The following is a 15,540-nucleotide window of genomic DNA, read 5'->3' on the forward strand; positions in this document are numbered from 1 at the left end:
TAGCTTCTGGCCTGGTGGCCTACATCCACGGGTTCCCTCTTGGCTGGGCTCATCTAGACTGCTGGCCTACAGCTACCCAGGCTTTTCTTGTTGTTGGTGGTGTTGTTGTTTGCTTTTTAGGGCCGCACCCGCGGCACAGGGAGGTTCCCAGGCTAGGGGTCAAATCGGAGCTGCAGCTGCCGGTCTACCCTACAGCCACAGCAAAGCGGGATCCGAGCCGTGTCTGTGACCTACACCACAGCTCATGGCAACGCTGGATCCTTAACCCACTGAGTGAGGCCAGGGATCGAACCCGCATTCTCACAGATACTAGTTGGATTCATTTCCGCTGCGCCACGATAGGAACTCCCACCCAGGTTTTGGTATTTGGTTTCTGTCTCAGATGTTCTCTCTGTTGGCTTGGCTTCCCTCTTCACTCCATCTACCCCACCTTGAAAGCACTGCCTGGATTCTATGCCCAGACCTCACATCTGGATGGAAGGATGGATGGATGGATGGATGGATCTGGGCCCCTTTGTCTGGGAAGAGACATCTGACAAGGGATCTGGCTTCCTTCTGCCTCTCCTTCTCTTCCTCCTCTTTCAAACTATTACAGGAGAGAGTAGCTAGTGGGAGGCAAGGGACAGAAGGAAGGAAAGGCACAGCCTGTCACAAAACGACGAGTGATTCCCAAATGCTAACCATATAGCAAGCTTGCTGCTAAGGACTAAATGTTTGTCCACTGAATGGACACACGAGTCTTATGTTGAAACATAATCCCCAGTGTGGTGGTGTTTGGCGATGGGGCCTCTGGCAAGAGATTAGGTCATGAGGGTGGAGCCCTCATGAATGAGATTAGTGTCCTTGTCAAAAAAGACTCTAGAGAGCTCTCTCCCCTCTTCCACCACAGGAAGACACAGCACGGAGACAGCTATCTATGAACCAGGAAGCGGGCCCTCACCAGATGCCGAATCTTGGACTTTCTAGCCTCCAGAACTGTGAGACATAAACTTCTGTTGATTATAAACCATCCAGTCTATGGTATTCTGTCACACCAGCCTGAATTGACCAAGACACACATGGTTAGAGCCCCTGAAAGAGGAGCGTGGGACACAGGCTCTGCCTCCAAAGAGATGACAGTTAGGAGGGCGTCATGAGAGAGAATCACTTCAGGCGAGAGTATCTGAATGAGGTGCTCGAGTGGGAGAGCACAGGCTGTAAGGCCCAACGGAGAAGGGAGAAGGCACACCACCCAGGCCTGTTCCGGGAAACGCAGTTGGGCTTCCATCCTAGGACATACTGGGGCCACATCAGGACCTTGATAATCCCCATCTCTGCACATGAAATGACTCAGAAAATTTTCTTTCTTTTTTTTTGTCTTTTGTCTTTTTAGGGCCGCACCTGTGGCATATGGAGGTTCCCAGGCTAGGGGTCGAATAGGAGCTACGGCTACCGGCCTACGGCACAGCCACAGCCACAGCCACGCGGGATCTGAGCTGTGGCTGCGACCTACACCACAGCTCATGGCAACACCAGATCCTTAACCCATTGAGCGAGGCCAGGGATCGAACCCGCAACCTCACAGTTCCTAGTCAGATTTGTTCAACTCCATGACCCAGAAAATTAAACGGACGGACCAAAAAAAAAATCACAGGTGAATTTTATTCACAATGCTGCTTATTATAAGCACATATTTGTTTTGTTTTGGGGGAGGAGAGGACACTAAAAACAGGGAACTCATTCGTTGGGCATCTTCAGAAATTAGAAAGAAGAGTGGTTCCCAAAAGTCTGGAGGATGTGACTAGGAACAAAGAAAATTGTGGCTGAGGACAGTAGTATAAACCAGACTGTCAGATGATGGGGTCTGAGGTAAGTGGTCTCTTAGGAACTTGGTGAAGAGAATGTAGCCCGAGTTAAAGCAGTGAATTCACCTATGGTGGATTAGCCATTATGGGCATCAAGCGAGAGACTGCCCTTCCTGAGAAAGTTTGGAACCTACAAAACTCCTACCCAACCCAACTACCCAACTAAGGCTGGCACTCAATTGTAATGGAGAATGTGGGAAACCTACTCGATGGTACCACAATGTGTCTGGAGAAGGACCACGGTCGGGAAGGGTCCGATCAGTCACGAAAACAGAGAAGAATGGAGAGCTGCTGAGGCCACAGGTGCGGGACTTTTGCCAGCATCATCAGGGCTTAGCTGAACCCTACAGCACCCCTGGCTCATGCTTCCCTCCAGGGCATGAGGCGGCCTCAAGCTGTGTCTGCAAGACCCTTCATGAGAACAACTAGCTCCTCTTCTTTTCATCCCTTGCTCTCTCAGAAAGTACCACATAAATGTGCTTTCCTGTAGAATCTGGCTTCTAAAGAATCAAGCCCACGGGGAGCAAATGCCCAGGGCAGGCAGACCCGTGTGTTCCAGACAGGCTGACATTTCAGTTCTTGTTGCGATTAGTAAGCTGGCAGCCTGCTCCCCGGGTAAGTCTCGGAGTTTGCAAAGGCGAGCCTGCATCCCAATCCCAGGCATCCTTAGGGCTTTTGGATGGCAGGTTTCTGTGTCCCTGAGGCTAAGGCAGACCCTCCACTGTAGGGCATTCACTAGGGAAACACCTCCGGGCAGCTTAGCCACGCCCCGGTTCTCAGCACGGCGCAAACTCAAAAGAGCCCCCCTTACCGCTACATACTAGAAAAGTACCATTTTCTGGTGACTTCAGTGGTTTCTCTTAAAAGACCTGGATCCTGAGAGTTGCTTAAAATGCTTTCTTTCAGAAACGTCATCTTTCAGAATATCTGTTCTATTTTTTTTTTTTTTTGTCTTTTGTTGTTGTTGTTGTTGCTATTTCTTGGGCCGCTCCTGCGGCACATGGAAGTTCCCAGGCTAGGGGTTGAATCGGAGCTGTAGCCACCGGCCTACGCCAGAGCCACAGCAACGCGGGATCCGAGCCGCGTCTGCAACCTACACCACAGCTCATGGCAATGCCGGATCGTTAACCCACTGAGCAAGGGCGGGGACCGAACCCGCAACCTCATGGTTCCTAGTCGGATTCATTAACCACTGCGCCACGACGGGAACTCCCTATTTTTTTTTAATGACAGTAAGATGTCATTTCTGTAGTTCAGAGAGTCCAAGTTCCCCGTTTTCCTCCAGTCATGATGACAGAGCAGGCGCGCTGCTTCATCAGAGCTCGCAGACCATTTCATCTTTCCCTTCGGATCTTCAATTCTTTTGTCCAGGCTCAAAATAAACAGGCAGCCATTGAATCTAGGTTTTCTCATAAGGAGCTTACGTAATTGCTCTCAAATCTGCACCAAGAGAGATGGACTGGGTGCTCTCCGGGAATTTCTTGAGGCAAAGCCCCCAAGCCTTTGCCATCATGAAGAGAGAATCTGCTGAGCTCTCTCAAGAAAGAGCTCCAGGAGTGCCACAAGGCTTTGGACTAAGCACCCAAATGTGTGCCCCGGTAGACAATACGCCAGCCTCATCAGAACGCTTCCGTGATGCCTACTGCTATTTGCTGCTGATCATCACAGACCATCCTCTTTTCTGGGTGAATGACTGCAACCCCAGCCACTGGCAAGACAAGACGACATCTGCTAAAGCCGATGGCAAAATAAGGCTGCAGTCTCTGTCACTCACACAGCGCGTTCGTGTTAATGATTCTAATCATCCTCACGCAGTCAATTCGGCACACAACAGACCCCTCTCCAGTCACGCTGTCCCCAACTCACCCATACCCTGGGTGCAGTAATAAAGGCTGGCAGAACAACCAATGCCAAGCACGTTAGTTGGCTTTATAGGCCAGAGGGAATGAAAAGGATGTAATAGTTTGAATCTTCTGAAAGCTAAATGTCACATTATACAATCACTTCTCAGCTGTAGGTGTTACTCTGTTTGACAGGTATAACTACTGTTTCCCTAAAATTGAGTTTTCTGCTTCTTAGGAACAAGGTTAAAAGACCCATCAAAGAGAGAGTGGCTGCTGGTCTGGGGTGGGAGAGATGCCCACGGGCTGCAAAGAGCGTGCATGCCTCAGCGAGCAACCAGCCGAGTCCACTCATCACTGACAACTTCACTCTCTCAGTGGGAGTCCTCCGGTAACATCTTATGCAACAGAGCAGAGCTTCTAGAAAAGTATGCCATGGAGCCTCTCACTCGAGTGAATTTATCACCCCACGAAAATACGACTGGGGACTAGAAGGCAAGGTGCCGCAATGTAGGCAAGCACAGACTCTGCCCATTTGGTGAAGGAATTATCCAGATTTTGCCCTCGCCTGCAAGATCTTACCACCTCAGTCAGAGCCAAGAAGGCTGGACCTGTCTGGAAGGATGGTGCGCTTGCTAAAATCCCTCAGCCAAGGGGCGAGGCGTCACCACGGAGGTCTTGCATCCAAATGATTCGGATGTGAACACTTTTTACCAGGTTCGCAAAGACTGGGGAGAAGGTTGAAGTGAGCAGTCTGGGTGGCTCCCTGCCATCCATTCTAAGCCCATAAGGGCAGTGCCTGTTAGGTGCCCTCTTCACTTCCCAGTTACCAGCATGGCAGCCAGCCCACTGACGCCACCCAACAGAGTGAGTGAGGGAAACAACATACACCACCACCGCCAGGCAGCAGATCCTCCCCAAATATGCAAAATGACATGAAGATTATGCCATCTTATACTCACTTGTCTCTATGAATGCACATTATAAAGCGCTAGATTTCTTTTTAGTCATCAAAGTTCTTAAGATGCATTTGAATTCCCAGGGAAGTTCACCAAGACACCAAGATAACTGCGGTGATTTCATGAACTAAAGTCAGATTTCTATCATTCCCGCACCATTTTTATTTTTATTTTTATTTTGTCTTTCTGCTGTTTCTAGGGCTGCTCCTGTGGCATATGGAGGTTCCCAGGCTAGGGGTCCAATCAGAGCTGTAGCCGCCGGCCTACGCCAGAGCCACAGCAACATGGGATCCGAGCCTCGTCTGCAACCTACACCACAGCCCACAGCAACGCCGGATCCTTAACCCACTGAGCGAGGCCAGGGATGGAACCCGCAACCTCATGGTTCCTAGTCGGATTCGTTAACCGCTGCGCCACGACGGGAACTCCCCCCCCCCCCCCCACACACACAATTTTAGCTGGACTCTCCCCACACGTGTGCTAATAGCAATTACAAAGGCTGGAATAGTTAACATGTATGGAGTGTTCTCAAAGGACCAGGCCCTGTGCTAAGGAATTCAGATGCATCATCCCAGTTAATCTTCTCCGCAGTTTAACAAGGTCAGTGTGATTATTCTTGCAATTTTATAGATGAGAATACAGTCATCACTCAGCATTCGTGGGAGATTGGTTCTAGGACCCCCTACAGAGAGCAAACTCCGCAGATGCTCAAGTTCTTCATATAAATTGTGATAGTGTTTGCATATAACCTATGCACAGTCTCCCCTATACTTTAGGTCATCTCTCGATTACTTATAATACCTAATACAATGTAAACGCTACACAAATGGTTATGAATACAGTGTAAACGCTATGTCAATAGTTGTCATTGCACAGTGATTTGGAGAAATTCAAGCTTTACTTTTAGGAACTTTCTGAAATTTATTTTTTTAACATTTTGGATCCAAGGTTGACTGAATCCACAGACGCAGAACCTGCAGGCACAGAGGGCTGAGTAAACTGAGGATACACTCCGTGAGGTGAACTTGGACATGAAGTGACAGGGCCGGAATTCAAGTCCAAGTCTATTCAAGGCTGCAGTGTCGAGTCACAATCACCACACTCTATAAATGTTTGCCAAACGTCATTCCTGTGTCTTACTGTTTTAAACCATTTACTATACAGTCACCACTAAGTGTTAGTGTCTGTTTTTCTCGGGGATAAATTCTGTCAAATGACAACGCACCACTGCAATCACTGTCAATAAAAATGGCTCTAATGGAAAAAATAAAAGTCATTAAAAAAATGGCTCAAATGATTCTGCTTGGTGGAAAATGTCCTGATTGAATGGTGACCGCTTCTTTGTTCTGCAAATTTGTTCGCCTCCTAAAATATGGTTGGAAATAAGAAGGCAGGGTTGTCATGTCTTAGAGAACTGCATCTACACTGGAGCTTCCCAAACTGTAATGCGTAAACAGATCACCTACGGATCCTGATAAAATGCAGGTTCTGAGGCTTCAGATCTAGGGTTGGGGTCCCAGCATTTCTAACAAGCTCCAGGTGATGCTGACAAAGTGTGGTCCAAGGATCAGCAGTAAGTCTCAAGGATCTCGAAAATACTGGGAAGCAGAATCTAGATTCTCTGAACCTTAAACTTGATTCTTAGAATAACAGATGTGGAAAAGAACATCATTCAGCTAAACAATAAAGGAAAGAAAGCTATTAAAAAGCCTAAAAGCTGTGGCCCTTGGCTTCAAACTAATCTAAGGAGCTACAGGCAATAATCTTGGTAGGTACCGACACTATCTAGCGCCGTGAACAATCATATCCATTCATCTAAGTAGTGTATACACCATCATTGCTCTTTAGTATCCCTGGCAACCAGTCCACAAGTATTGCAGCTACCTTTCCTAAACCTCTACTCCGTGGGAATGACGATGGGTCAAGGTCAGGTTCACGGTCCAGCAGTAAAGCCCCCATGGGCATGAAGAGAGTGCAGATGGGGACAGGTGGGCAGAAGTCATGTGAAAGCCTGAGCAAAGAGCCCTGAGGTACAGAACAGGTTGGAAAAGACCAAATAACTTCCCCTTTAGGATGTAAAGTGCTTCTAACTTGTTGAAAGGTCTTGTTACATCATCATCATCAGAGAAACAATATACCTGGAGTGAGGCAAACAAAGATGGACTGGTTCATTTAAACCACAGCATTATAAACCGGGATCCCACAAAGAAAGAAAGCACGGATCAGAGGTGTATAGGTGTGTATGTGTGTGAGTGTGTGTATGTTTGTACGTATATGGACATGTATACACATGCATGCCCATACACACACACACACACACGAGTTAGGAAGATTAGCAGGCTTCACTCTGCATCCTCAGCTTAACAATGTGCTTTGCAGCCACTTCCATAATAGTGGCCGCTTCACCACCCCAAGGACATGCTATGCAGGATGCAGGCCTTCCACTTACCAATGGAACACCCAATGTTCTTGCCATTTATTTGGGTGCCAGGTACTGCACCAAATGCTTCTCACACATTATCTTGTTTATTCATGTAACAACCCTAGAATAAGGCTCACTGATGAGGAAACGGAGGCTTGCGGAAGTCAGTGGACTTGTTCATACACTCCAGGGATGGGGCAGCCAAGGGCTCAGAACTTGGGTCCAAACTAAAACGCCAGGGCTCTTCAACCATCAACTTCCCCCACCCCACGTTCCAAGCCCCGTCTCAGAAACCACAACTGTGACAGCACGTGGCTTACTGAGATTCAAGCCATGGAAACTTACATTCCCCTCCTTTTCAAAGTCGGGTGGAAGTAACTTCACGAAGTTATCAGGGAACACGCCTCGTCTGCCGTTGAGCTCTCCTTCCCACCAGCCTACGTCGATGCAGTCCTGGGAAAGAGGAGAATGGAGTGTGAGAAACGGGGTCCATAAGCACCCTACGGAGAGGTCTGACATCCTTTCTAGAGAACGGAGGCCTTGTCCTTGAGGCCACCACCATCAATGGTTACTAAGACGAAATCAGCACAAACCCCAAAGTCAGATGGGAAAACAAGCTTAAGTGTGCTAGAGCTGCCAGCAATGACTCAAAACTCAGGGCTACTTTTATTTATTTATTTATTTATTTATTGTCTTTTTAGGGCCGCACCCGCAGCATATGGAGGTTCCCAGGCTAGGGGTCCAATCAGAGCTGTAGCTGCCGGCCTACACCACAGCTCATGGCAATGCCGGATCCTTAACCCACTGAGCAAGGCCAGGGATCGAACCCGAGTCCTCAAAGATGGTAATCGGGGTTCGTTAACCTCTGAGCCACGACAGGAACTCCAGGGCTGCTTTTAGATGCACTGGATCAGTAAGATCTTTTTCCCCCCCTCCAAGATAGGAGAATGTGTATTTTCTTCATTTTAATTTTACTGAAATAAAATTATTTCATTAACTGCCAAAGCGGTTTAGAAAACATGACATGCACAAGTGTTCTCTTTGATTAGCCTGTCACAAAGCTTGTCGAAATTAAGAAGGGCTTTGCGACAGTCACCCAAGCATAAGAAAAATCACAACCTATGTAAGCTCATTAATGTACCTTCTCCTTTCCAAGCTGATGGGGCACAGCTGTCATCACGAAAAGCTCTTCCCCCACTTTACAGAACTGAATGTTTGCTTACTAAATGCATGAATACATTTATTCATTCTTCCAGATCAAAACTGCTTGCTTTTGAATAATCTCGATTCTGTTCATTCATCTGCCCAACGTGCACTGAGCACCTACTCTGGGCCAAGTGCTAGGGAGAGTGAGAGAGCTCAGCCTTGGCAAAGGTCCATCCTGAGCCTCATGGCCTCACGGTTTGTCCAGGTCCTCAGTCTCATGCCACAGAACCACTTCCAGTTTTCCCCGTGTCCTACGGGTTGGAAGTTTGATTTGCTCTAGTTTGGTAATACATCTTGGATTTGCCCTGTGGGTCCAATTCCATTTCTAACCGAACCCAATCCCAGATGCATCTAGCCTGCTGTAAACCTCTTCACTCAGGCACTTCTTCCTTCCCAGTGTATGTACAATACACACAGCACTGTTAAGTATACATTCTTGAGCAAAAACCCAATTCTGAGGCTCTGATCAACAGCTTCCAGCTAAAGCCTGAAATGAGTGAAGGCTTTCCAAAAAAAAAAAAAAAATGCTGGTAACACAGAGGACCTTTAAAATAAATGTTCAAGCAAGTGAGCAATTCCTGCTCAGGGCCTATGGAGACACACTCATGGTCTTCCACAAGAACAGTGGGGTTGGGGAAGGGGCCGGGAGGGCTCAAGAAGTAGATGTGCAGGTGGCCCGGGGCCTGGCGATACGGCCCTAGTGGGCCATGGCTTATGTGACTCACGTGTGCCTTGCTAGAGCATCCATTCCAGCAAAGTGAGAAACACATCTGAGTGTGTTACCATTACACCCCCGCCCACTGGACCATAACTGATAAAATAAGTATTTGTGGCATCAATGAAGACTTTCTAACCCGACTTCTGTGATCTTCTGCAGTCCAAGACTGCATTACTACAGGGCGAGATGGCCTCTACCTCAACCTGTGAGGATTCTGCCTACGTTAACATAGGGTTCACCTCATCACTTTCTCTTCCCCCAGTGGAATCTGTCACCAGGACAGAGTGACCCTTTAGAAGAGAACGTGGGATTGGGAAAAGGGTCCTTGATCATACTGTAAGTTCCAGCCCCAGCCAACACTAACACTTGAAGCATCAAAGTTCAGATCTACCCAGTACAAAGCCAGGTTCAAAAGGGTTACAACATAAAAGAATGCTTGTCTTTCTTGGAAAATGACAATGAGAAATCATGGAAGTATTCCGGTCCTGCTCACATCATATCACCTCCTCAACAATCTAGCATCTGTCCCTAAAGAAAGAGATTCACAAACAGGGGTGGTGGTGGCAGAATGTGATGGCTTCTGAGGTTCTTCCAACCCTGAGAAACTATCATGTCATCAACAACAGTGGGAAAACTTACGAAGGAGTTCAGGTGGAATTTCTTTACTCCTAATCCTTAGAAATTAAGTCGTTCAAACAGCCTGTTTCTGAGGAAATACCTGGCATAATTTTTTTCCTCCTTTTTTTTTTTGGACACATCCTTCTCATCTTCAAAACTCAACTTGAAGATCACATTTAGGAAAGTGACTAATGAAACCTTTATCTTTTCCCTAACACTGAGAACTGTGTTAATCTGCATTTCACGACATTCCATTCAACAAATATCTATTAAATCTAAAATATATTTAAGTTCATTCTGTAGGCACCAAACATTAAACATGCAAAAGAACATGATCCCTAATTCCAGGGAGCCTAGAGATGTGTGTGAAACACACACGTGTGCGTGCACACACACGTCCTCTTTTTATTTTTTGCCATTTCAAGGCTGCACTCATGGCATATGGAGGTTGCCAGGCTAGGGGTTGAATTGGAGCTGTAGCTGCCGGCCTACGACCAAGCCACAGCAACGCCAGATCCGAGCTGCATCTGCGACCTATACCATAGCTCACAGCAACGCCGGATCCTTAACTCACTGAGCGAGGCCAGGGATCGAAGCTGCATGCTCATGGATCCTAGTGGGGTTCGTTAACAACCGAGCCACAAAGGGGACTCCTACAAGGTCCTTTTTTGACAACAGATCTCCACCGAGAGTTCCGGTACCGAGGAATCATTAACAGCTTTACAAATAATCTTAAATCTTTTCATGTGTGAAGGGTTTGCTTCTGTGAGCACTGCTCTCCACATCCATTTCAGATCATGCGATACAGAACTATGTCCATACAAGGCACTCAAATATTGTTTAGTGCTGTATTTTTAAAAAGGCTTTCTTTCAAACTTTCTAAATGGTACAAATCCATGTTACCCATTACCCTTATGCAAGCAGTAACCCCAGAACCACTGCAATGAAGCCTTCTGCTTCATCCGTGAGAAAAACAAGCAAGAAAATTTTAATAAGCAAAAGCCTATCCAGCTTAACTTTAGAACTTACAGACGCCTACAGGGGAAAACAGTGCAGATGACATTATATTTATGACACTTCCCATCAGTGGTGACTAGCTCGGATGGCTCATTTATGTTCTGCTTTTTAAAGAAAACATTAACAGTGCTAATCATTGCAGGATTCGAGGTAAAAGAGGAAAAGCATGAAGGTAGAACACAATATGTCTAATTGTTCCGACTGGTATAAGAACAAGTACAAGGCTCATAGATGAGATTAAGTACCTTCGAAAAAGAAAACTGCCCTTGTGACATAGAAGACTAAGGAAAGTGAAAAGGGAGTCTGCTGCAGGACAGAAAATAGCCGCAGGGTCAAGATGCCTCAAGTGGGACAGAGATTTAGAGAAGTGAGACTTTTTTCCCCCCTAGCAAGAGAAGCTAATTTAAGGGAAACAGGAAAAATTTTGACAGTAAAATGAGAAGGGAAAATAAGTCCTCTTCAACAAACCAGACAAAAGAACCCGGCTTTTGGTGGCAGAGATGAAGAGAGAATTATTTCTATGAGGGCTCTGCTTCCCTAAGTGTAAAAGAGCAGTTGATTCAATTTATTTAATGAGGACCTAAAACGTGCAGGACAGGAGAGGAATTCAGGGGAAAAAAGAAAATCATCGTGTCCTTCTGGGGCTGCCTAGCTCAGAGCCTAGTGGGAGAGGCAGACGCGGTGGATCAATATGGCACAGAAACACCGGCTGGAGTCCTAGGCTGGACTGAAAACAAGTGGGACCAAGAGAAAGGGCAGAACAAGGGCGAGAATCAAGACAATGGGAAAGGCGAAGGGTGGGATGACCAAATGTGAAAGCAGGGAGGAGGGAGAGTGGGTAGCTGGAGTCCTGGAAAAGAATATTCAAGAATGGGCACTTATAGCGAAGGCAATGCCTGGTTCCCAGGAGGCTCCCAACCAACCTCCGCCAAAGAGCCAGGGATGTGAGGGGTGAGGCAAGACGGCACCCATGGGTGACGGGGCAAAACTGGAGGTCAACGACTTCTGAGGCCAGAATGTCATCAGGGTGGAGGGGATGTCCCCAAGGCAGGAGGTGGGTAAGGGCAGGAAAGAGGCCGTAGCTGAGCACCGAGGAGAAAGGCTGTGTGGTCAAAATGCTGGAAGATTTTAGAGTGACCATGGAATGTATTTCTAAACCAAGGATACTATTAATAACTACACCGCAGGCCTAACTAGCATGACCCAACATGACAGCCACTCTAGTGGATTCTGAGGTTCCAATAAGGATGAGGAAAGGGCAGTTCGTGCAGGTGAGGGGACGGTCTTTAAATGAGGTGGGAATTTGCAGCGGGCAAGCAGAAAAGATCAGCATGTGGATGAAAGCTGCCAGAACGCTGATGATTACAAATAAGATCTATTCGCATGCAAGCAGAGGAAAGTAGACCTCGACCCTTATCACGAGTCAAAGAGTATGGAAAGAATTCTATTTCTGAACTAGAATGTTCACTCTTCTATGATTCAGTTGTCAGAGTGGTTTCTCTATGCCTCATCACCAGGCAGGTATCTGAGTAAAATAGAGTTGTTCCTTACGAAATGCAAATGATGCTGTTTCTGTTTAAGGAATGAATACACAGAGCCTCAGGTGTGCTGTCTTCCAACCTCTATGTCTGCATTATCTCAGGTGAGCCAAGATATCGCAGAGAAAGGAGGAAGAGAGTGAACTTGGGCTCTCTGAGACTCAAGTGGTCCCTAGTGGTAAAAACTCCGGGTCTCAGTTTCTTGATGCACAGGAAAAGATGTTTGGAGTATAAAGAGCAACACAATTGCTGCTGCTGCTGGTTGTCATTACTATGATTCTAGGGGCGGGTCCCAGAGATGCTGAGGGATCACAAGGCTAGGAAAGCGTCTTAATTAAGCACACATGCATCTGTCATGTGACTCAGAGCCGTCATCCAGTGAAACCCCTTGGCAGCAGCTCACACACTTGGAGGGCCCAGGGTGTGTCTGAGGAGGGAGGCTGGCCCAGACCTCAGTGTCTCAATGTCATGCCTTAATTTGCTCCATCCTGCTAGAGGGGCCCTGGGGAGTGTGGCAGGAGCACTCCACCACTTCACATGGCTCTCATGTCAGGGACCATCTGAGAACCACTCCCTGACATCCAACCTGTCGGCGCGACTCGGCTGTGTCTGTCTCTCATCTAGGCACCTTGGATCTTTAAAAGAGATAAACTTGCAGAGTTCCCATTGTGGCCCAGCAGAAACAAATCCGACTGGGAACCATGAAGTTGCGGGTTTGATCCCTGGCCTCGCTCAGTGGGTTAAGGATCTAGCGTTGCCGTGAGCTGTGGTGTAGGCTGCAGATGTGGCTCGGATCTGGCGTTGCTGTGGCGCAGGCTGGCAGCAACAGCTCCGATTGGACCCCTTAGCCTGGGAACCTCCATATGCTGCTGGTGCGGCCCTTAAAAAAAAAAAAAAGAAAGAAAAAAGAAGATAAACTTGCCATCTGGCTTGTAAATTGTAAAATCTGGCCACACTTCATTTGGGGCTCCATTTTGTCAAGAGTGCAAAGCACATCTTAGACCAGCGTCTCTCTCAAAGCTGGGTGCCTATTTGAGAATCACTTGGGGCTACGTCCCACACCAATTAAGTCACAATTCCTGGGGGGTGAGACCGAGAAATCAGTGCTTTCTAAAGGTCCCTAGGTCCTTCCAACCTGCTGACTGAGAACCAATGACTCAGACCAGTGCTTCTCAAATGCTAATGTGCATACTATCCACATATAGCAGGGATCTTGTGAATATGTCAAGTCCAATTCAACAGGTCTGGGGCTGGTCAGAAATTCAGCAGTTCAAACAGGTTCCCAGGTGCTGCCAGTGCTGCTGGACCACACTTCGAGCATCGAGGCTCTCAACAATGGTAAGCTCCTTGAAAACAAAGGGTCTTATCTTTATACCTCTGCATCCACCAAACGCCTACCATATTGTGCCTGGCAAGTTCTGATTATGAATATCTGTCAGCCAAATGGATGAACTGATGGATGGCCCGGTCTCCCTCCAGACTACTCATCTACTTCTCTCAATTTTCAAACATCAGAAGTGAGGTCAAGTTGAATGAGGCGGAGGCAGGTCTAGATTAACTATACAAGAAAGCGCCATCTATAAAATCAGGCTCACCTGTTGGTCTGTACTGACTTTATTATTTGTTCGTAACTGTGGTAACAGCTTAAAAAGTACCTTCAAGAGGTAGGTCACATTTTCTCAGACATCATCCGTGTCCTCTTTGAGTTTGGACAGGAACGTACAGCCCCGGAATCACTGTATCAAGCCCCCACATGAAAAGATGAAAATGGATTCACCAGAAAAAGAAAGGTCCGCATGAAAAAGAAAGGCACTCTGCTTGGTCCCCTCTCCTGGTGGTCAGCTGTCGCCACACTTCCTAGTACCGATTTTGCAGGAATCATTCAGTGTGGCTGTTGTTCACGACCTTCTCTGACGACTGAAATATCATTCGAGGAGAACGTGAGGGTTGTACGCTTTCAGTGTGGCTGTCAAGTGAGCCTGAGTGCCCCAAGAGGGCATCACACCCTCAGCATCTCACCGGCAGTATGAAAAGTGCTGTTTAATATCTACTAATGAATGCCTCCTGCATGGAGCTTCAGGGGGGCTGTTGAGAGGAAGCCCCACGGAAGCTGGAGCCCAGGAGCATTCAGCTCTGCCTCTGCTTGTTAACTCCTCCCCCAAGAGATGCAATTATTCTGCATGGCTGGGATTTCTGCTCCAAATTTCCAACATCCCATAAGTCAGTTACTCCAGCAGGATCATCAACACCACGTGTTATGAGGGACCAGAAAAAAGAGAACTAGGGTCTCTCTCAGCATCAGAAGAAATACCTGGAAGACCAGAGTTAATGACAGCAGCCAAGGGGACTGCCCCAAGGACAAGCCCACTCAAGAAAATGTCACAGTCCAAATGCCAACATCCCGGATGAGTGAGGATTAGGCAGTCATTCACTGATTTGAGAGGGTGTGACCAAAAAAGAAAGCATCTACTTGTAAAAATAAAAAGAAAATTCCAACTTTGTGTTGAGCAATAACTTAGATGCTTTGCTATGCTAACTTCTGACTTTTTTGTTTTACATACTGAATAACTGGTAACAAACAATTGGCTGAGCAACACACAAAAAAATAGTAACTGAGCTTCCTTTTGATCATGTCGATATTGATTCCATAACTGAAGCATGCATTGATGCCTGAGGACTACCAGAAGTGACCCCATGTCTTGTACAAGCTCACCATATCATACCTCGAGTTTTCTTCCATCTGCATACATCTGGGAATTTGTGACTGTACGTTCCCACCAACCACGCACGCCACATTGTTGAGGGACTGAATTGTGTTGTCTTCCTTGCAAGAGTGTGGAGTTTCATTATGGTGGGCGTGTCACTTGCAGATCAGCTTGGTTTTAGGGTTCATTTAGGGTGGGTCTGGGGTAGCGCTATTCCCACGGCTGACTTTTCTGGATTGTCAACTGGATGCCAAGTGTGTCGAGCAAAGTCTTTCTATTCCGCTTGGCCAGAACTCCAGCATCTCTCACCGATGGTGATCTCTGGGATATCCACTCAGCTCACAGCCCACTCGCACGCCCCCGTCCCCGTATTTATTTTCTGCCTGGTAGAGGCTTGCCCTATTGATGCACAGCTTAGTATCTAGACAAAGATTCAAGGGACCTCTCTACATAGAGACTTCAGTTCTTTCTTGGCACTGCTGGCTTCTCTGCAATTCCCTGCCCTGAAAATTCCAACCACCTTGGCAGCCCTGAGTCACAATCTCTGTTTCCTCTAGGCAATGAGCTCTGTGTTTGGGCTCTGGTGCCCAGTGCAGCAATTTAGAAAGTGCCCCCAGGCAAAAAGCCAGGGTTGCTGTGGAACTCACTTTAATGCTTTCCTTCTCTTAAGGA

General features: G+C 47.2%; 1 protein-coding gene across 12 annotated transcripts in view; it reads right to left on the reverse strand.

Moving 5' to 3' along the window:
- SH3KBP1 (SH3 domain containing kinase binding protein 1) overlaps positions 1-15,540 on the reverse strand; it is a 340,925-nt gene that overhangs the window by 71,606 nt on the left and 253,779 nt on the right. For all 12 annotated transcript variants that reach the window (XR_007132781.1, XM_047764118.1, XM_047764112.1 and 9 more), the window contains one exon: positions 7,412-7,519. Coding sequence is in view for 11 of the 12 variants with exons in the window: in XM_047764118.1 (XP_047620074.1) it covers positions 7,412-7,519 (108 nt within the window). In the remaining variant the exon portion in view is untranslated. The remainder of the gene's footprint in view (positions 1-7,411; positions 7,520-15,540) is intronic.

The sequence above is a fragment of the Phacochoerus africanus genome, chromosome X, assembly GCF_016906955.1.
Source record: "Phacochoerus africanus isolate WHEZ1 chromosome X, ROS_Pafr_v1, whole genome shotgun sequence".
NCBI classification, from domain to species: Eukaryota; Metazoa; Chordata; class Mammalia; order Artiodactyla; family Suidae; genus Phacochoerus; species Phacochoerus africanus.